Source organism: Orbicella franksi, chromosome 8 (assembly GCF_964199315.1).
Source record: "Orbicella franksi chromosome 8, jaOrbFran1.1, whole genome shotgun sequence".
Taxonomy (NCBI): Eukaryota; Metazoa; Cnidaria; class Anthozoa; order Scleractinia; family Merulinidae; genus Orbicella; species Orbicella franksi.
This window is the reverse complement of record NC_138152.1, coordinates 26,219,558-26,241,493: the sequence shown is the minus strand read 5'-3', so window position 1 is coordinate 26,241,493 and position 21,936 is coordinate 26,219,558. Positions and strand designations below refer to the sequence as shown.

The window sequence follows — 21,936 nt, the reverse complement described above, 5'->3', positions numbered from 1 at the left end:
CGGATGGCCCCCAAATATGGTAAACTCGTTCCGGTCCCCAGGAGGAGCAAATCCAAAATGGCGGACAAGGAACAGTGTGTTCGAGAGTTTGCGTCGTTTTTGAGTCGCACTGCACGCGAAATGGAGGGAGTATTGTGTCAGTTAAAGTGGAGGAAGGAAAACCTGATGAAAAAGGTATGGATAGGCGCCAATTCGGGAAACTTGACCTCAAAATTTGCCAGCATCAAACTAACTGAGTACGTACATTTTACTGATCTCAGCGTGGGTTTTATTAAGCTTATGTTTGTTTTCTCTCTTATCCAATTGAAGGTCAGAAATTCGAAGTTGGTACACTGTCCAATTAACCCGAGTCACAGGATACCAGCATCAAGGCTAGACAAACACGTAAATGTTTGTAGATACACATCCAAGGACATACGACCACAGGCAAGATATTTCTGATCAGTAAAAATGAATAGATAGACATAAAATGTATGTAAGTGTCGGCGATCATAGCCGAGGGTGGAACGTTCTTCTAATTATACTAACAACAATATAAAAAGTCTGAAAAACAGGACATTCCACATTTTAATTTCCCCCCCCCCCCAACCCCTACCCCCCACGGATGGGTATATTCCAACACTGTAGTTTTTTGTTGTCAGCACCTTTGAAGTTTGCATCTGAGTGGCTCAAAATTTTGTCGGCCCCTTTCAAAATATTTTCCGACAGGCCCTGTGCCAGAGGTTGCCTTCCATAGGGGGGCTGCGGATAAAAAATGGAATGTCTCAAAAGAGACCTGTCTGTAAGCTAGATCCAGTTATGTTTGAGACTGTAATGGCAAACTTGATCAGGTCTGGTCACATTTAATGAACAGTCATTATTGTTGCTTTTCACAGGATGTTTGCTCCAGCCCCGAATTCTTCTACCAGTCATCCAGTGCTGTGATTCCCGTCTTCATAGGTACAGTGCTAAATGTAACATACACTGTACATACTAATGTTTACTAATAAATACTTGCTATGTTAATATGCCTAATTGAAGGGGTGCATGGAATAAAGCCCTAAGTGACTTTTGGAACATTTTGAGGCAGCCAGGATTGAAGTAGCCTGCGAACCCAGATGCATTTCCGGCTGTCACTTGGTTCTGCCAAAAAATAACGTCTGCGAACCCGAGCCAGGAAACGATTTCTGTGACGTAATGAATTTTGGTTCTCCATGGCCAATCAGATTCCATGATAGAATGAAACTCGAGCCCTCCTTGCAGCGAATACCTCACGCAGTAGTTCTGGGGTTATTTGAGCTAAACTGTGATCGGCTTAGAATTCCATTATTTTTCGGCAGAACCAAGTGACAGCCGGAAATACGTCTGCGTTCGCAGGCTAGGATTGAAGTTATTGCCTCAAAAGAACTAGTAATTAGTACTAGTTAGTTCTTTGTATACAATTATGGAGACAAGAGTACATGTGTAAATTGTATGAATTGCTGCGAGGTATTTTAATGGGGTAACCCAAAAACACTGACTCCCAGTCTGTGGACCCCCACTACGGACTGGGTTCGCGGACTACCTATGGACCGAATAGTTAATTGCAAACGACCCCACAAGCTCATGTAGCTTTAATACTCATCGTTTTAAAATAAAGGTTATCTATCTATCTACCGGTCCATGGAGTCCCCCTAAGGACCCCCTCTATGCACCACCCCCAAAATATAATAAAAATAATAAATAAATATTTCAGTTACGGGTTGTCTTGACTAATAGATTACTTGTGACGACGAAATTCCGAACATTACATTGTGCAAATGGGCAGACCTGGATTCAGGCTCGGATGTAATTTATATAATTACGCATTGCCATTTTCTTTGCTGTGGCCATAAAGTATACAAAAGACACATATGGGGAAGCCTCCAGGAAGCTTCGAAATTTGTGCTCTTTCCCCTCTGCCATTTTGTTCAGCCCATCCTCCCGTGGGTTCGTGAACTCGTTCCAGGCTTCACAATTTACTCCGTGGAATAGAAGATACAAACAAGAATTAATGGTCTAAAAATACATCTTTCATAGCCAGATTGAGCTATGAATGGAAGGTAAGAACTTTCCTTCTTACCATCGGCATCTCCTTACCCTGAAAACAGCTTTTAGGCATTTTTTTTTTTGGGAGGGGATGTGGGGTGTTAAAAACCCAAGTCAAACATTTGCACAGTGTAACACTGGAAAATCACCGACATGAGTCTGAATCTATTAGAAAAACCATAAGTGAAATCTTTATTAGTTATTTTTACACTGTTTTAGGGTGGTCCATAGAGGGGTCCATAGGGGTACATGGACCGGTCTGTAGGGTAGTCCGCAGACCCGGTCTGTAGGGTAGTCCGCGAACCCGGTCTGTAGGGTAGTCCGCGGACCCGGTCTGTAGGGTAGTCCGCGGACCCGGTCTGTAGGGTAGTCCGCAGACCCAGGCCATTGTGGGGGTCCGCGGACCGGGGGTCAGTGTTTTCGGGTTACCCATTTCAATGCTGGCTATGTCAACATCTTCCAAAAGTCACTTAGGGCTTTATTCCATGCACTCCTTCAATTTGATTCTTTGGGTATGGTGATACTGTATGCAGTGTATGATTCACTAGTAAGATCATATCATTGTAAATAGTTTTGTTGTTGTTGTTGTTGTTGTTTTTACTAGATGAAGAAAAGCACAGTTCCTTCAAGAATGAAAGTAATAGGTATAAAAAGTCATGATTGCTCTATTTTCATGCAGACATTTTACTTTTGTTCTGGTAACACAACATATTTATTTACGGCTTCACAGCTTTACACAGCACTTCGTTTTCACAGCTTTCGACATGCATCATTTTACAAGTACTCTTGCAAAGAAACACGAGGGAACAACACAGAGTCACGTGACGCTACAAATGCTAACGTGCGGTACCCATGGGGTACTGTTACAAGTCATTCATTTACAAGTCAGTCATGGGGTACTATTACAAATCTGTTAGGTTTCTTACTTAGTCTACCCATGCGGGTATAACGGGCTGTAACAACTTTGTTGCATACATTTATATATACCTTTTCATATTATCAAGTTATATACATAGTCTGTTTGGTACAAACTATTCATTTTCCTGTACTGGAAATAACAGTCAGCCATCAGACGTTGTCTGAACAAATTTATTTAATACTATTGTTCCCAACTCAGTTCTACGCTGTACATTATGATCGCACATTACAACCAAGCACCAAAATGACTTAGTTTAACTTTACAGTCATGAAGATCTTATCTGAAGGCCATGTTTGCTTTGAAACATGTTTAAAATCCCAAATCTTAGTGATCTGGGGTTTGTTTTGCTTTGATGTTCTCTCCAGACTTGCTGTGTACAAAACTTGAAACAAATAAAAGCTAGCTCTGAAAATTGGTCACAGTGCAGGCTAAGCTGTCGATGATTCATGCTGTATTTGTCACTTCAAGGGTTGGCGAATTGTAAATGCGAGACTTTGCGAGACGACGAGATTAGCGTTTTTCTTTGTGAACCTGAGACATTTTGATTTCTTCAATTGCGAGACCGAGACTTTAAAGTGTTTTAAATGCGAACTCAAGACGTTCAGGTTCTAAGATGTTATAATGTCATTTAACTTTAAAAAAAAAAATAAACAAATCGGTGCTTCACAACTTTCTTAGCCTCGAAAAAAATCGAGACTGCAAGATGCACATGGCCACTAAAAAACGAGACTGCGAGAACCGTGAAATTCGGCAAAAATTTTGCGAGACCCATGGTTTTTGAAGGACCATTCGCCAACCCTACTTCAGGTGCCTAGGGATTGAATCAAAATTTTGAGAGGACCCATGTCCTGCTATGTCATAAAAATTATTTTCTACTCTGCTGGTCTCCATCAGTCAACAGCAATACAGTTTACATGATTGTATGCACTTTTACCACAAAATTACTTACAAGTGATGTTATACATATTTAGACTACACCTTGTTTTGTTTTCTTATTAATAAGGTGTGAACTGAATCAAGAGCCAGACAAAAGCTCCAATAGTAAGGTTAGTGTAAATGAAATGGCTAATTGTCAATGAAGATCAGTATAGCAGCTACATGAAGGAAGATCTTTGTAAAAATGTTCAGCAGACATCATTTTTGTGTAAATTATAATGTACATTTACTATTACCTACCAACTTCACTTGTTACAATGTGTACAAATGAACCTTGTGATTACTGATTGTGAACATATTTTATTAGTGACTCATCCTGATAGAAAGAAAATGCTCATATAAAAACGTTTTTGAAATTTGAATTACCATAGTCATTGTGAAAACAGAGACCAAGGGTATGCTGAACAATAAAGATTCTTCCAAAACAAGTCAAGTCAAGACTCTTCAGCTTTTTTCTACATAATACAGAAATTGAATTTTAATGCTCAAAAATTATCCATAACTGTAAATTATTCTCCCCCAAGCAAGATTTTGTGGTTTTACCCTCTCTACCCCAATTCAAGGTGGTTTTCTTTGGATTGGACCCCTTACTCCATCCCCTCAACAATACTAGTTATCACCAATGACGTTCCATACATGTATTGTGAGAATGATTCATATTACCTGGAACCACACAATGAAAGTTGACTCTGCTGATTTTTCTAACCGGCTTACATCTGGTAATTTCCTAATACCTACATGTACATATTATTTAGTATTTGTTGATTCATACAATGAGAAAAGCAAAGAACGTTGAGCCCTCCGCAAGTGGACACCCTTGTAGCCAGAAAGAGTGTCCCCTTAAGAGAGGTGTCTGCTTATGGTAGGTTTACTTGTAAATGCAGTGTTTGTATGTGGCTGGGACCAATTTACTTAGTGTCCCCTTTTAGGGGGTGTCTACCTCTAGTGCGGAGGTAGACAGCAGGCAACCAGTCACTTTGATGTAAAGCCGTTTCATTGCAAGTCCTTTCGACATAAACTGAATTTGATTTGACTCACATCTAAAGTCAATTCAATATAAGCTTTACGTACGCGAAGTTAGTTTTGCTTGAAAACTCCTGAAGTTCATATTGAATCAACATTGGGGATGTGTATCAAAGCAACTTGTATCGAAACAACTTTGTATGGAAACATTAAAAACCTACTTCCAGAGTTTTGACTGTATTTGAACACTGAAGGTGTTGTCAGTACAAAAAAAAGGAAAAAGACTTTTGGACTGTTGCAGGCTAACCCAGTGTGTTGTAGTAATGGCAAATCACTAGAGGAAAGACTAGCAAGCAGCAAACAGAATATTCTCACCAAGAACCAAGATACACACAGTGGTTTTATGGATAATAGAAGGTGCGTGGAAAAATGCTCCTGTGGAATTTTTTTTAGGTTTACCTTTACTGTAACATCACAAAAATACATTGTAGGCTTACAAAAAGTTAACCCAAAAATAGCTTTAAGGTAGGTTTATTTACAAAGAGATCTTGTTTTTTGAGAATATTAATTGCATACATGTACTAGTAAAATTCCTTGAATTAACATGCGTTTAGTAGCTAGTAATTACTGTCGCATGGTAAAATGAACCATTACGCTATGTGCAGCAATACTGTCCTCGATACTGTGCATGTAACGTGCAGACATCCAGAGATTCAGACATCCATGGAACTTCACAATATTTCATGTCTATATAATTTGATCTCAAGTGGTACTATTTTATTACGAATTAAATCAATTCCATGACCGTGTAATTGTAAAAATATTTATGCATCTACAGATCAATAATGGCCTGGGAGGTGATACCAGCCTCTCACAGACGACTTAAGCTTCATCTTGTGCCACAGGAGAAAATCAAGACCTGGATCATCCAGAATTTGCCTCAAGTTGAATATCTGAGGTAAACTGAAGCCATTCAACTAATTACATGTAGTTATTGTGCTTTAGTTTGGAGACTTTTGTGACACTGGAGAGGTGTAGCCATAAAATCTTATTACATTTGATTTATGGACAGAAAATATCAAAGCAATCTTTACAGATTATCATTATGCACATTGTAATGTTTTCTATAAAGAATGTTTTGCCACATGATCTAAAGGTTTTTTTTTCTCGAATAAATAATTTGATGATGATGTGATAGGATACGTGTACTCTGCACGAACTGTAGTGTACATACATTGTACTCTTCCACTTTTTTGTGTAAAAAAAACCAGTCTTCATATTTCATTAACTGGTAAAATTGTGCCTGTTGGCAATAACATTTACATGTATAAATTACACCAGTTCATCTGGTGTGATCGTCTGGGTGACGATAGTTCTGAAAGGAACTGTTACTGGTAACTGACATTTGGACAACCTGAGCAGAAGTCACCTTCAGCGACCAGGTTGGTTTTCAAAACATCAATCACCTTCAGAACAGAACTATCCTCACTTAGATGATCACAGAAGATGAGCTACTGATACTCCTGGGCAACTGCGTTTCCAGGGTCTCTCGTCTATCCGCTCTCCCGGAGCGCCCGCTCTTCTCTCGCTCCAGGAGGGCGACAAGTTGAGAGACCCTGGTAATGAAGTTGACTCCTGGGTCCAACCCATTTACTGTTATAAAAGTCACTGTAAGTTATAAATTATTTTGCTTATCGCAGCTCTCTAGAGGGTGCTAGCAATCGTCTGGTGAATTTTGTGTTATCCTGTCTTCAAGAGGAGAAGGTTGCTCATCCAAGTGGTATGGAAGAGATGCTTAAGGATCTTCTTGGAAATGGTGAGAAGCTGGAACTTTCTCTATACAAACTCCGTCCACACTACGGCGGAGAAATTTGAAAACGGCGTTTTCATTCTTAAAACGCATCAAATGTTAAATCTGTCCACATTAAGTCGGAGAAATTTGATAATGCGAGGATCACCGGTCATTTTGGATTTGTGTTTGAAGAAAACTCAGTCAGGGAAATCACTTGATTATCGTAATGCCAGCGTTCTCGAAAAGCCCTGCCTTCAAAATGTTTTCTGTCCACGCCAAAACGTAAAGCCGGTGTTTTCAGATTCCTCTGGTTTGAAGAGCGTTTTCGAAAAGCTCCGTTTTCGTGACGGATCAGTGTGGACGGTAGGCCTAACCATAGAAATAAAGCTGCGTTTTCAAATTTCCCCGGCGTGGTGTAATTCAGCCAAAATGTAAATTTGTTTCTCAGAGTTTTTCACAATCTCAGTTAAGATTTTGTTCCTTTGAAGGTGATTTTTCTGCTTTCAAACAGAGCATGTATGGTTACCTACTTGTAAACTAACTTAGTACATGTACATTTGGAGAGTTTTCCCTACTGGGGTTCGACATGGTTGATTAGATTCTAACCAACGTTTCTCTTCAGAGAGAGTAGGGCGCTATCAAAATTTTAGCACACCGTGTAGTTCGTTCACAGAAAAAATTTCCAGTCGCTGAAATTTCTTGGGACATTCCTTTCTTTGTTGTTTTCTTAAAGTTCACTTTAGTCTGTTCGGATCGTACATGTAATTTAGTCTTGCAGTAACACGTACATTCAAGCATTTTAGAACAAAAAAATGCTAGTAGACACTCCACCATGAATCGAACCTACAGCTGTGCATTCTATGACTTTCCACACACTGGTCAGAGATTGTTGAGTGAGCTGTGAAGGCCAAATAAGTTTATTCAAAGACTAGCAGCTTCCTATTACCCGCCAGGATGAATTCAAGTCAGTTCACTGGACTTTTTCAAATGCTGTTTTTGGTTTCCTTTATATCTTAGAAACACAGTCATTCGTTTTGAACTTGTGGAAATTTCTTGCTGTTTCAATCTCAGCCGAAGAGAACAACGCCAAGCAGGTAAAAAAGCTTTGCCTTTTTTCGTAAGTGCCATGTCTTTGCGGTACGCGTTTATCGATCGTTTATCACTAATGTTCCTATTCTTTTGTTCATCTGTTAGTTCTTTTGCCCGTTTGTTTGTCTGTGTACCTTTTCTTCTTTGTTCAGTCTCGTACATGTGCGTGTGTTTATATTCTTATTTTTTGTCCTCTCATCGTCTTCTTTGCTCATTCGTTCATTTCTAAGCCAGCGTAACTGCGTAACGTTCCTAGCGCATTTTGGGGCGCACAAAATTGAGGCCAAAGCAGTTCAATTGTGTCGCGAATCATTGTGTCCATTTGGCCATCTGTTTGTTCCATCGTTTTTATTTTTTTCCGCTTGTTCATGTTCTTACTGTAAATCTGATTTTTGTTTAATGTGCGTCTTCTTATATGCAGTTTGTAAGTTCGCTCATTGTTCCACTTGATTAACCTAATTTGAATTGCTATTTATGATCTCAACTCCCTCCATATTTAAAGGTTTGTCGTTTTTCTTTCAGTCTCTGTCTAACTAGCCTCGAATTTCCTCTTCATTATTTTGCCCATATCGGCATTCTTGCAGCTTAATAATGGTTGGTTACTTATCGTAGTTTTATTTTCCCTCTCAGTCCAGCATAGAGAACAGAAGGCAAGAACCCTTGGGTATGTCTCTTGAATGTAATATCATTCAATTCGGCCATAGTTAATAGAGGCCCAACTGAAACAGTAATTTAATTTTTGGACATTGTAAGTGAACTAAAAACGTGTAGCCGGAGACAAGCGCGAGAAAAGTTGTGAAGACGTTTAAACCTGATTGGCCTAGAAAACAACATCTTCGCCTTGATTGGCTCAAATACCTCTCGTTTCAAAGTCCAGTACTTTGGAAGCTTAGACGCTTTTTTCCCGCGCTTGGCACGGGCCGTCTGATTTTGCTTCCTGTTCTGATTGGTTCATTTCGTTCTTTTTGTTTTGTCGTGATTGGGTTTGGTTTGGTGGCAGTCGATTGAAATCCCTCTGCACATAAGACTACAGTTTATATATAAGGAGTGGCAAGCAGTATATATTTTTCACCAAATACTGCGGGAAGCGAATGCAAGAATTCCAAGACCGGTAAGCAGCGAACCACGACTGACAAGCGACAAGAGAGGATCGGCCAGCGAGGACCGGCGAAGCAGTCTTCGGAGAAATACGAAGATTGCTCTCAATCTGTTCTATATGAGGAAAACAAATTTTATGGGCCGCGATGCGCCATCTTGTGTCTCCGACCTGGCTTTTTCTCCAGATGTCCAACTGTTAAATAGATATGTTTACTTAAACTAAATTACCTATTTCAGTCCCAGTAATTTAACGTGTTGTTCTTTGTAGATCTCAACACTACAGACAGTGCGGACTTTCATGAACCACTGCCTGTTGAAAACTATATACAGGAAATACCCCTTCCCATGGACCGGGTGATAAATGAGTTATCGCCTCAGCAGCGGCTTGCTGTATATGAACATGTGATACAGGTCCGTATTTGTGTAAAATAATTTTATTGTACACCCAAGTGTAAGTTCTTCAACAATGAAGTCAAGCCTGTGGTCCTTTTTCCTTTAACTTGCAAGAGATTTGTAGCAATTACAAGAACTGAGCCGACCCCCCCCCCCCCCTCCCCCTTACAAAACACACCTCACTAATACGGAAGCTTCCAGAATTCATACACAGCCTAACCTCCTTGTGTGTGGTAGTGTAGTTTATAAAAATTAGCGATTATAACAATTTTGAATGACGTTTCGATGACTCGTTCATGATCTTCCAGAGGAGCGAGTCATCGAGACGTTATTCATAATTATTATCGCTGATTTTTATTCTTAATTGTTTATCCAAATCCTCCGTTATAAGTGTAATTTATATTTTTTGAAACTCCTTGCCTGGGTAAGGAAACTGGGTTTGAACGTTTAGTAAGAGATAAAGGGAATTCCTGACTGGAAACGAAACGAAATACGCAGTAAATTAATGAAAATTTACATCCTGAAACCACTGAGTTTACATCTTGTGTCTAGAAAGGTTTCCTTTACGGTCTCTCGTCAATAAATGTGTTTTCCCTTTGTGTGGCTTAGTATTTTTCCTTGTACTTTTACAAATAGAAGTCAAAGGCCAAACGTGAAGGTCAGAAGGAAGAGGTAGATTTGGAAGTCGCTTCTGACCCAAACAATGACAAAGGTAAGACAGACAGAGTGAACTACTTTCCGGAAGCAGCAGGCAGTCAGGCAGGCAGGCAGCTTTTGTGTTTAAATCTTCAGCGCGGGAATTGTCGGAGGCCTCGGCTTACGTCACTGGTTGCCAAGCAACCCTGACGTAAACCCTATGGCATATAAGGTCTTTTTCGATACATGAAGATCTATTCTTACTTTGCTCCGAGACTTATAGGAATACAAGAAGAGAAATCACGTCGAGGTTTAAGAATGATGAATTGATTTCTTTTGTTTTTGTTTCCCCAAAATCTCACAGCAAAGGTAGAACTTGGTCTATTTGGTGAATTTGTTTCATTCTAAACGTCGAAATAACTAGAGTTGAAGAAGAAACTATAGAGATTCCAATAGAATAAACCTTACAGGACTAAGGACGAATCAGTATAAATTTATTAAACAAGAATGAATAGTATTAGCTCTTGTGGCCCAGTGCTATGGGATGCTAGGAGACCGATAGGTGTGCGAAATTGATTTTTTCTCTTTTAACCTGGGCGTGTTTATGACACCGATTGTCCTCGTCGACTCCCTCTCAACACAGCGGTCAAACGTCGGCCATGCGCAAGTTGGTACATATTTTGGCAGCCGCGCGCCAATTTCCCGCGCAAAATTTGAAGGAAAACATGGGAAACAACCGGTGTCACGCAAAATTTACGAAAAAAAAATTGAAAAGTTCATAGAAATCTGTAAAAGGAAAAGAAAGCAGGTAAAAGGAAAACTTAAGACTTTTCAGACACAAAGTTTACTAAGTTACCGGTATTCTGTTTATTTACCATTTTGTTTTGAGCTTTACCAAAAAAGTTTACAAGTCTTAAAACCCGTGTCATGCTACGAGCCGACGGCGTAGTATATTGTTATTTGTTTTTATTAATCGCACGATGCGTGACGCCGGAACGGACGACAAACGGTGTGTAAAAGAAGGAAAAATGAGAGAAGAAAAAGACAATTGCAGTGATTGGGCTTTGCTCAGACGAGCTGGACAAATTTTGGTAAGGACTGTGGGGGTTCCTTTCGGATCCTGGATTTGTCTAAAGCACAGGAGCGAGATGAATCGAAACGACAAACAATGTTCATGTCCATCGTCATGGGGGCATAGCTGGCCAAACTACCGATCCCAAACCGCCTGTACCTGGTCTTTGACCGGGTGGGAAAATCTTTTCTAAACTACAAAATTCATGGAACACGGAAAATACATACCGCAGAAAAGAAAGACCTGCCACAAGAAGAAGGTAGAACAATTTTTGACTCTTATTTCTGTTAGCTCTCGTTGTACAGGCTAAAACAAAAACAAATATATAAATAACGAAGAAAATGTCATTTATAGGATGCCGATGACCCACGAAAAGAACAATGTCATGAAAATTTTTTGGCCGCCTTTTAGTTGCTCGATTGCTCGCACATGCGCAGACGTTTGACCGCTGTGTTTCTCCCTCTCCCCGAGAGCATGGCGTTGCGTGACAGAGAGAGAAGGCTAGAACTGGACTAGGATTGTTGACCTGTAGGTTCAAGTTTCACGATTATCTTGCAGATGCTGAAGGCGGACAGCCTAAATCTCGGTTTGAAGTATTAGCTGAACAGCGTGATTACAAGAGACGCCGGCAGAGTTACCGAGCGAAGAACGTGCACATCACCAAAAGGAGTGCAGTGGAGGTACGTATAAACCTGCTACCCTAACCCCCACCCCTTGGTGGAAGTCGTCATCATTTCACACCACCTCCATGAGTCATCTAGGAAGAAGATGTAGAGTAAACTAAACTGCTAGTAAAGTGTAAAAACGCAACAAGCCTTTGGTCAGGCACGATGTTTGTTTCTTTGGTAGTTTGCTTTCTTGCTTTTGACTTTTTCCGAGCACAATAGAACACAAAACAATAGAACTAAGCTGAGTGGCTTCTTATAAATAGTACTGCATGCGCAGCTTCAATGGCGGGTATACAGCAGGAATATTCTAAAAGAGTGTAGACCGTGGAAAATGAGGTCAATTTCTTAAGATCTATAGATCGATACTTTTTCGAACGTTCTTGTAGAGCCACTTCATAAGCTGTGTTTACTGAAGGTAGAGATGCACGGTGGCTTCATGGTTAGTGCGCTCGCCTCCGGGTTGAGCGTTTTGAGTTCGTGCCCTGGCCGGGGACATTGTGTTGTGTTCTTGGGCAAGACACTTTCCTCTCACAGTGCCTCTCTCTGCCCAAGTATAAAAATGGGTACCAGCGAATTTAATCAGTGCTGGGGGTAACCCTGCGATGGACTAGCATCCCATCCAGGGATGAGTAAAAATACCCCTGGTCGCGTCATGCTACAGAAACCGGAGATAAGCGCTGGCCTGATGGGCCACTTAGCTCGTATGCAGTTTTGGATACATCTCAGAGTTCGCTGTTTTCCTTTCGCCTTTAGGTAATGCGTGACTTGATCGAGACGCAAATGCAAGTCTTGGAGATGCAGTACAAAGACGAACATGGCATCAGTGATAATAATCCAGACGAAGGGGATGCCTCTGAAGAGAGACAGGACAGTAGAGACCAAAACGACAATACAAGAAAGGACAGTAGAGACGAGGAAGGGAGATGGAGGAGAGAAAGAGACAAAAAACAACACAGAGAGGGAGGCAAACGGGTGCGATATCACGACGACAGGGATACAGGCAGCAAGAGATCGAGAAGATAACACTGAATTTTGCAATGGGAGAATGAGTTCTGGTCTTACTCACGAGCGCGTTTACTCATTGGGAGCTGTCGTAGATATGTATCAACTCCGAGAGCATCGATGTTGACTCAACTTGAGGCCAGATTCTGCCTTTTGCATCCTTTGAATTGACATAAAAAAGGTCTCATTTGCCTTGCAAAAAAGAGTGTCTATTGAGTAATTACTGACAGTAATCCAAAATCGCTGGGAGTAGGGGTGAGGTGGGGTTGTAGGTATGTAACCTGTAAATACCCCCACCCTCACCACCCTCTCCGGTTACCCTCACGGTAGAAAATTTAGAAACTCGTTATTTAGTGATGTTTATGTGGCATGCTCAAATGTTTCAGTACTTGCAACAGATCTGGTATATTCACCCATCGTTAAAGAGTCAAACTTCGTGGCATGCAATCCACAAATCTCGCAATCTGATTGGCTAATTTGCCGTTGTCGATAAGAGTCAAGACAACGCTGCTCGCGTCAATGTGTCACGCAATGCCTTTTTCAGCTCGCGCTTTGAAGAAAACCCCGGCATTTTCTTTGACGTTGATTGATTGATTGTGGCTATTTGTTGTGGACTCACGAGGCTGCGCCTCGTGAGTCCACAGCATTTTGACCACTGTGATGACGCATATCGTTGTCGAGAAGAGTACAGACAACGCTAAACCACTTCGATTTGGCTGGCTGCGCCCTCGTCAACTATCACGCATAGAAATCGAGAGCGAATAACCTAATTGTTTTAGTATAAATCTACTAGTCGTTCAAAACCTTTATCTAAATCCTCGTCACAGTCACTTCGAAAACGCCAAGAAGCGGCCGTCATTTTGTTAACAAGGCACACTGCTACGCTACTCACTATCTATCACAGAATAGAACGTGAGTAGCGTAGCCAACCAGAGAACGGCATTCGTGATAGAACGCTAGTAGATTTATACTAATATGCTGTGGAAAACGCGACTAATTGATGAAACGCTAAGTTATGATTGACGTGAAAGCCATTGATCAATATTTTCAAGTGGTACTGTTTATTATGCTGTACAAGGTGGTTCTAACTTTTAAGTCTGTGGATGAAACTCTAGTGTGTGACCATTCAAATGAAAGCTATTGAGCAGTTTCTTCATGTGGTACTGTTTATTATGCTGTACAAGGTGGTTCTAACTTTTAAGTCTGTGGATGAGACCCTAGTGTGTGACCATTCAAATGAAAGCTATTGAGCAGTACTTTCATGTGGTACTGTTTATTACGCTGTACAAGGTGGTTCTAACTTTTAAGTCTGTGGATGAAACTCTAGTGTGTGACCATTCAAATGAAAGCTATTGAGCAGTACTTTCATGTGGTACTGTTTATTATGCTGTACAAGGTGGTTCTAACTTTTAAGTCTGTGGATGAAACCCTAGTGTGTGACCATTCAAATGAACGCTCTTGAGCAGTACTGTTTATTCTGTTGTGGAAGGTGGTGTTTACGTTAATGTCAGTTACTGAAACCCTTGTGTGCGACCATCCAAATAAAAAAGATATTGAGTCCGCTATACAAGGTGGCCTTTAATTGTAAAGTATCTAGGTGAAAATCTGAAGTGCGGCAAATTCAAAATGGTAACTATTGCGCAGAACTTCTGATAGCTCGATTTTCCCAAGTTGCAATTTTTATAAAATAAGTCAGTTTTACTTTACGGCTTTGGCACTCTTAAGAGGAGAGCTTGCGTTAACCCTTTTATTTCCAGCGATGATCAAATTCTGATTTCTCATCACTGTTTCGTGGCATGTCGGGGAGGAAGGTCGGGAGACTGAAGTTGTTGATCATCTTTGGAAGTATCGTGATCTGAATTGAAACTAAGGCTTCCTTAAGACACGCGTCCATGGCCATGTCCCGGTGTCCAGCGCCTCGTTGATTATGATTCCACAGTTTTGTGTTATGTGGTAGGCTCGTCGCACTGAATGCATTCAGCGGTTTTCTCGCTAGAAGTCTCTACTTGGATTGTACTGTGTTGAATATCAAACTCCTGGCTACAGATCCGCGACGCCTCCTCCAGAGCCGTCTGTGAGCTACAAGTGTCGTCTAAAAGGGAAATAAGAACACGAAGCTTATGTTGTTCCTTCGCACTCGGGTGGTACAAATGTTCGGAAGTCGTCGAAAATTCTCGGGACTCTTCGTGTGGTACCTCGTGATAATGGCGTCACTTTTACGTCACGAGTACGTTTTGTAGTTTTTAGTCACGAGCTTTTCAGTACGACTGACTGACCGTTTAACCTGGCTGATCAAACGACTGACAGACACAGACGGACAGACAGACATATATACATATAGACAGACAGATATATACACATAGACAGACGGACGGACAGACAGCTAGAAAGACTTACGGCAAGACAGACTCTGTTAGACAGACAGCTTTACAAACCGACAATTATATAGACGAAGTGCCAGACACACACACAGACAGACAGAGAGGCTGCTAGACAGACGGACAGACAGGCTGGCTTGCTTGTTACATGACCATTCACCCCTCGAATTATTCCCAGTTCTGCCTAATAAAAAAAGTCGTTTGGAAGCTTACTTACTCACCTATCACAAGATGAACAGCTATGGCACTTGTCCCCACTGTTAGTGACCATACGTGAAGATCATGAACAGCTAACACCCCAGGGATATCAAGAAGGCTTGCTTTTAAAGAACTGAAGCTTAATCCTTTTGGAACTCCTGCAATCATTGAAAAAAATCCCATTATTTTTTGCTTTCTATCTCAACCTCATCCAGAGGACAGATGCAAAACAAAGTCATCTGGAACTTTTCAAATCTGAATTTTTCCAAAAGGCACTCAACTGAAATCTAACTTGGACTGTTTCCAGTTGAAAGGCCAAAATCCAGATTTTTTTTTGTTGTTTCTCAGTTTTGCCAAATTATGAAACTTTGTCACTTAATCTTGTTCCAGATCTCACTCTGTTCCGCTTGGCCGTGGGAGATCTGGGTTCTCGAGTAGTTTCTCCTCCCATCCCCAGGTCGGTCTCGAGAACTTTCCCCTCTTTCGAGGTACTGCTTATGTTAAAATGTCACGTGAAAATGGTACTTACCCTCCATAAGGACAATTAAAGCATCTTTTAGAATAGCTAGCGTGGTTCCTAGAACAATCAGTGAAAATACAAACGTGCAGATTGGATCTGCTATCGCCCAAGATGGCTGGAAAGGAAGACAAAAAGAAAACGAAAATATTAAGCTCCGCAATGGACAAAAAAACTATATGTTGACGTATACTCTAAATTCTGTGCAGCCAGATTTGTCTCCAGGCTTTTTTCGCTCAATATTAGCAAGCTAGAGAAGATGTTCTTTTGGCAACAGCCATGTGATATATCCTGTAACTTATAAACCGTTTAGTCCCGTAAGTGAAAAGTCAGCTTTTGGACCGCGCTGACCTGGATACTAGTTTTCTCACTCAACCTGAAATCAAAGGTACGCGTCGAGCACATTTAGAAATCCGATTCTAACTTCGCAATGTTTTGCTTGATTGTAAATCGCTTATTGAAAAACCCTTTTCGCAGTGTGCCTTTGCTCATCCTGTGATATTATTTTATCATATCTGGTTAAAAACAGTATAGATCGCGTCTCTGTAAGCTATTGCAAATCATATATATAAAGAAGATAGTGAATCCATTGGATCGTGTTTCTGTCAATGCTGAATTGAAATTGAAGGTGATGTTTATTTTGAGGGAAAAATCACACTTTTGTCAGTGTTTAGTCTGTGTTTTGGTCATGATTAAGTGAAGAACCTTCCCTTTTGCCACCCCCTTCCCTCCCCTCCCCCCTAGAAAAATAAATATTGGAAGTTTTAGCATGCATGCATTGTACAGGTTTCAATTCTCAAGAAACATGCCTCGTAAGGAAAAAGATCCCCGGGGAGAGAAATCCAACATTAAAAGGACGGGGATGCTCGTTAGAAATTTTGAAAAGAACCCCTATGAGGTACCAAGATTCTGTTTTGTGGGTGTGGCTTGAAATTTTTTTCATCCCTAAGAGGTACCAATTCTAAAACATCACATACTCTCCTGTCATTTTTTTCGGCTCCTATCCTATCCTATATCTCTTTATGCCATAAGGCACATAAGGCTTTGACATTCTCTTTCCAACCACTACGGTTTGCTGCGAGGTTTCTGACATTCGCCCATGACTGCCACCCAGCTGTTTTCCTTTCATCTTCAACCATTCTCCTCCATGTTGTTTTGGGTTGACCAGGCCTTCTTTTCCCTTCTGGCCTCCATTCCAGAGCTGTGACGCAATATTCCTCTTTGTCTTTCCTCATTTTATGTCCAATTCAATTCCATCTTCTACGTCTGATTTCATCGCTCGTTCTGTTCACTCCTGTGTTCTCCTGAATTTGTCGGTGGGAGATGGTCTGAGGCCACCTTATTCTTAAAATCCTCTTCATGCACTTGTATTGGAAACCGTCCAGCTTCTTTGCTTCTGTTTTCGTAAGTTTCCAAGCTTCACAGCCGTACATCAAAACTGACCTAACAATTGTTTTAAACAATTGTACCTTCGTCTTTCTGCCAATCTCACATTTTTTTTTCGGCTCAATACCCTAAAAAGTACCGCAAAAGCGCCCGTTGTGGACCATTTGTGGCTGACACCCTAAGACCTACCAAAATCGCGTTTCTAACCCCTAAAAGGTACGACAAGCACCCCCGTCCTTTTCATTTGAGTGTTCTCCCTCCCCCCCCCCCCGCCCCATCCCCGTTGGGAATGTGATTTGTAGGAGTAGTCCTAAAATCAGAGCAAAACTGACCTTAAACCAAATTAGAAGAGCTGCGATAAAAACTCCTATGCTTTGTAAAAAGTCGCCCAGCACGTGAATAAATGCCGCTCGGACATTAACGTTTTCCTCTTCTTCTACGATGATAAAGCTGGATGGTGAAGCTTGACGTTTCTTGTTAGTCTTGTTAGCGGTGGATTTCTTCTTTGAATTGAAGCCATGACTGTGGCCATGTCCCTTCTGGTGTAAAATTATACCTAATCTGTGGACAAGAAGGATGAAACCGAGGAAACCATTTACTTTTATACCATGCCTTAGTATAAATCTACTAGCGTCGAATGCGTCGAATGATTCCCTATCACGAATGCTGTTCCCTGATTGGCTGCGCTACTCACTATCTATTCTGTGACAGATAGTGAGTAGCTTAGCAGTGTGCACTTGTGAACAAAATGACGGCCGCTTCTTTGCGTTTTCGAAGTGTCTGTGAAGAGGATTTAAATAAAGTTCTTAACGACTAGTAGATTATTCGCTCTCGATTTCTATGTGTGATAGTTGACTCGGGCTGCGCCCTCTGCAACTATCACGTGATAGAAATCTCAAGCTCATAATCTAATTGTTATATAGAATATACAGCCAATCAGGATACAGGATCGACGGTATTTCTTAGAACTTTCCCATTGTATGCTGCGAAAATGTCGCTTTGTTTGTGTTGGCCAATATATTTTCTATGGAACGGATATAAAATGGTTATGCAACGCACCCTCGTGGTATACCATAGAATAACCTCACTTGTAATTTGTATTTTCTTTGTATACACAATCGCCTAAAGGCTCCTATGTATGCCGAGAAATACAAATGACTCGAGGGATATTCCATGTGGTATACCAGTCGAAAGCGTAGCGTGAAATAGGCTTATAAGACATTTTCGGTCATCTTGAACCATCGTCAGTGTTTGTCTACAAATAAAATCTATAGATATAAATACAATATTTATATGTCGATGAAATATTAAAAAGACTTTTTAAAAAAAGACCAAAACGTAGTTTTACTCCGTTTTTTTCAGGGGTCACTGTTCATTCCAATCGTCCAATAAAATCGGCAATTTTCAGTAATTGATTTGGGCTAGTTCACGTGACTTACATAATGTTGATAATGAGTCCAGCGGATGCAGTTAGTAACATGACTTGTGCGTCTATCTCGTATTGCTTGGTGATGATTCTTTGAATTGCTAGATAGACTAACACTCCCGTGAGCACCCAGATAAACAGCACTGACATTAGAGCGCCCATCACCTCTGTAAACAGACATACAATGGAAGCCTGTTAACGTGGTCAACGTCATTTATCGATCAAATAGAGACATCAACATCCCCTCGGGGTATACCCGGGTATTTACCAGATTAGCTGATGCGCCCTGGGGAACGGGAATTTGACATCGCTGGTTGATATATCGGGGTCGGGAATTTGACGCTGTATGGGAGGAGGGCTGTGTTGGGCTTTGAACAAGTTGCCTCGAGATCACGGTGAAGTGTTGCAGAAGGCATCGAAGGCATATTTCTGTTTTTCTTAAATTTTTAGCTAGATACACGACCCCACAAGCAAACCTGTTGCTTTAAACCAAATCGTGTTTAAATAAAGGACTGTTGTTGTTGTTGTTGTTATCAAGAGACAACACCATTCTTTGTATACGTTGTGGATCAAACATAATTAATACCTTTAAAACAGGATTGTGGAATGATATGATTGATGATAAATCCAAATTCTTAACTGTGAAACTGCTTAGTTATATATAAAAGAATCATTCTTGTTCTTAGCATGGTAGAAGTTGAAAGCGGTCGTTCCCGGTGAATATTTTTCCACTACTTATTTCTCCGGTTTGTGTCCCTGTGGTTGGGGCTTTTTATCGCGTAGTAGGACCCTAAGGTTGGGCAATTGAACACTATTTTCTCCCCAGGGGAACTGAAAATGCAAAATGCCCAATGTCTGGGGGTTTGCCGAGGGAGGGGGCGGAGGGAGATGTTAAAGTTTCGAATAGTATAGATCGACACATTACGTCATTTAAAGTGGTCCTTTAGACAGATATCTCATCAGGAATTCCGAGGGGTCGTTATTCCGGGGGTAAATGTATAACGAAAATGAAGGTTTCTTTTGCAGCCATGTTTTCTTAAGCTATTTGATCATACTGAGATTTCGGTTGGTCCTGAAGCTAAACCATTTGAGAACGATACTGTCTGTAAAAAGCATGGACCTGTACCAGCTCCTGCCTGTACATATTTTAACTAATTCTCTACATGAGCTATTCCCAGAGTCTTCGTTTCCTTTGATCGGCGGCATAAGGACCTGGGCCGGGTTGTTCGAAAGCCGGTTAGCACTAACCCAGGATTAAACGTTAACCGAAGTATCCATTTTCTTTGCATAAAAGTGTTTACCATTGATTATGTTTTGCGTAGTTTGAGGTTTTTCAAACTCAAACCTGAAGGAAAAACAACGTAAACAGGAAACTGCACACAAAAGTTGCAAACCTGAAATCAAAATTCTCGCTAATCCTGGGTTAGCTTAACCGGGCTTTGAACAACCCAGCCCTGTAACCGACCAGTAGACTCCCGGCCAAAGGTCTGGGAACGAGACTGACTCTTGTATCGTCGTTTCGTTACCTGCGCGATGCCAGCCAAAAGACAGAGTCGTAGTGGCGGGCTTGGTAGCCACCCAAAGAGCCAGCAACGAGATCATAAAGCCTGCGAAATCCGACAGTAAATGCGCGGCGTCCGTCATGATAGCGAGGCTATTGGCAAAGTATCCACCTGAAATGTACAAAAGAGAGACGTTAGCAAAAACGATTTATTTTCGTTTTTCAGCATGCAAACGCTAATGAAAAGAGCTGAAGTGACGAAGTGCCAGTGGCGATCATCGTGAAATTTAATTGTATTTAGCGCTGAACGATTTATAGTTCGGTATCAAATAAAATAATTAGTACTATTCGCGTTTTTAGCTTTGATTAATACTTTATTAAACTGTCTGCAGAGTTAATTGTCTTGTCCTTCTGTCCTATGAATCGAGAAGAAAGTACAGCACCTTCGTAAAATCATGTTTCATATTTCTGCATTCAGTTTGTTCTCTACCCTCCTTTCTTTTATTTGTTTTCCCTGTTTTCTCATCCATGCAGTGTACCGCACAATACTTCACACAATTAAACCAGCTATCCAAGAGATAGAAGCACTTAAACTAAACAGGCAAAAAATTAAAGAGCAAAACTGAACTTCATTCATGATATATGTTAAGTTATGTATTTTACCAGCTGAAATTCTGGCTTCGTGGAGAAATATTTATTGGCAGATTGGGTCCATTCGCTATTCAATTGCAAAATGGTTTGCCAATGTTTATTCTCCTATTTGTTACCATTAATTACTAAGCTCATGGTGGTATATTTACCGTGTCAATCATAGCTAACACCGCCCACAGAAAGGCAATTTCAACGCGTCTCTCCTGGTTATACGTATTACTTTGATGTGTCGGTTTAACTATGATTTGAAAAACCTATCATGTTAAATCGAGTTATGAGAGCGTTAAGATATTTTTAGTGAAAGCTATTAATATTGTGATATTTTATGATATTTTAACCAGCGACCATTTGTAAATATGACCAATAACATAAGGATAGTTTTATGGCAGGCTCAGTTTTCTATGTATAAAAGAAAATAGAACAGGATTCTTACCTACAAATTCCACAATCATAAATAACAGACACATGCAGCTAGCGATCCGAAGTCTTTTTGTAGCCCCGTCTTTAGCTTTCTTCATTTTTGATCGCCTCCTAAGGTATAAGACAAAAATGACACTTGTTGAAGTGACGCGGCTGAACTGGTACCTGTAATGTACCTCTGTAATCATAAACAAACGAAGTGGTCTAGATTGAAGGCGATCCATGTGAATTGGCAAATCTTTATAACAACAAAACAGGAACCAGAAAATATCTTAGTGATCTAGTTGATTCAAATTTGCCTCAGAAAACTAGGCAAGCTTACTTTATTGGTAAACTGTGGGTAGCTTAGCAAACTTCGATCTGAATCGATCGATCTCTTAGTGTTCACCACTGTAAATTGTATTACATGAATTACATGTATTGTCATGGCGACCAAATTCAATATGACTTTTTTGGACGCCGTAAGTTTTTGAACGTTAAAGGTATGCGATGGGAGCTGGAACGTATGTCGGACCATAAGAATATGACACTTAAATTGTCTCATTCGAAAAACTACCAACTGGAGTTAAGAACTACAGCCAAATTTCGGTGCGTGAATTTCCACCATAAATCATAACTTTTTTTCTGGTTTATGTAAACTCAATGTAACATCTAACAGACTATAACCTTCAAATTACGCCAAACAGTCAAAAGCAAGTGGTGTAGTAGCGTGAAAAGACTATCAGTCACTCTGAAGAAGGCTTTGGTCGGATTGCCAAAAAATTTAAACCGTTTCTTAATCAATTCTAACCGCAAAACCAAAAAATTCTGGCAACGACTTCGAATGGAATGCATTCAAGATTAAG

The 21,936-nt window shown here is 40.6% G+C and overlaps 2 protein-coding genes across 2 annotated transcripts; one reads left to right on the top strand and one right to left on the bottom strand.

The window, feature by feature from the left end:
- The first annotated feature begins 3 nt into the window (after nucleotides 1-3).
- LOC145494559 (uncharacterized) lies at nucleotides 4-14,550 on the top strand. Its single transcript, XM_081474056.1, has 14 exons — nucleotides 4-174; nucleotides 310-426; nucleotides 876-939; nucleotides 2,651-2,690; nucleotides 3,969-4,011; nucleotides 5,166-5,281; nucleotides 5,703-5,822; nucleotides 6,565-6,680; nucleotides 7,674-7,750; nucleotides 8,376-8,409; nucleotides 9,112-9,254; nucleotides 9,873-9,948; nucleotides 11,503-11,624; nucleotides 12,366-14,550. Exons 1-14 carry the CDS (start codon nucleotides 4-6, stop codon nucleotides 12,633-12,635), a joined length of 1,509 nt encoding a protein of 502 aa, XP_081330182.1. The 3' UTR covers nucleotides 12,636-14,550.
- A 5-nt stretch (nucleotides 14,551-14,555) lies between these two features.
- On the bottom strand, nucleotides 14,556-21,896 carry LOC145494578 (proton-coupled zinc antiporter SLC30A2-like). The gene is made up of 7 exons (XM_081474078.1): nucleotides 21,105-21,896; nucleotides 20,046-20,192; nucleotides 18,533-18,686; nucleotides 17,426-17,654; nucleotides 15,720-15,825; nucleotides 15,214-15,348; nucleotides 14,556-14,706 (listed from the first exon to the last, which is right to left on the bottom strand). Exons 1-7 carry the CDS (start codon nucleotides 21,313-21,315, stop codon nucleotides 14,561-14,563), a joined length of 1,128 nt encoding a protein of 375 aa, XP_081330204.1. The 5' UTR covers nucleotides 21,316-21,896; the 3' UTR covers nucleotides 14,556-14,560.
- Nucleotides 21,897-21,936: the final 40 nt, after the last annotated feature.

Bases quoted from the DNA above. Each gene is read 5' to 3' on its own strand.
- LOC145494578 (XM_081474078.1), bottom strand. From the start codon at position 21,315: ATGGATCGCCTTCAATCTAGACCACTTCGTTTGTTTATGATTACAGAG. The intron at 17,655-18,532 runs GTAAGTCACGTG...TCTTGTCCACAG, and splicing joins GGACTCATTATCAACATTAT to ATTAGGTATAATTTTACACC. The intron at 14,707-15,213 runs GTGAGTAAGTAA...TTTCCCTTTTAG, and splicing joins AGCTGTTCATCTTGTGATAG to ACGACACTTGTAGCTCACAG.
- LOC145494559 (XM_081474056.1), top strand. From the start codon at position 4: ATGGCCCCCAAATATGGTAAACTCGTTCCGGTCCCCAGGAGGAGCAAA. The intron at 175-309 runs GTATGGATAGGC...ATCCAATTGAAG, and splicing joins AGGAAAACCTGATGAAAAAG to GTCAGAAATTCGAAGTTGGT. The intron at 2,691-3,968 runs GTATAAAAAGTC...CTTATTAATAAG, and splicing joins TTCAAGAATGAAAGTAATAG to GTGTGAACTGAATCAAGAGC.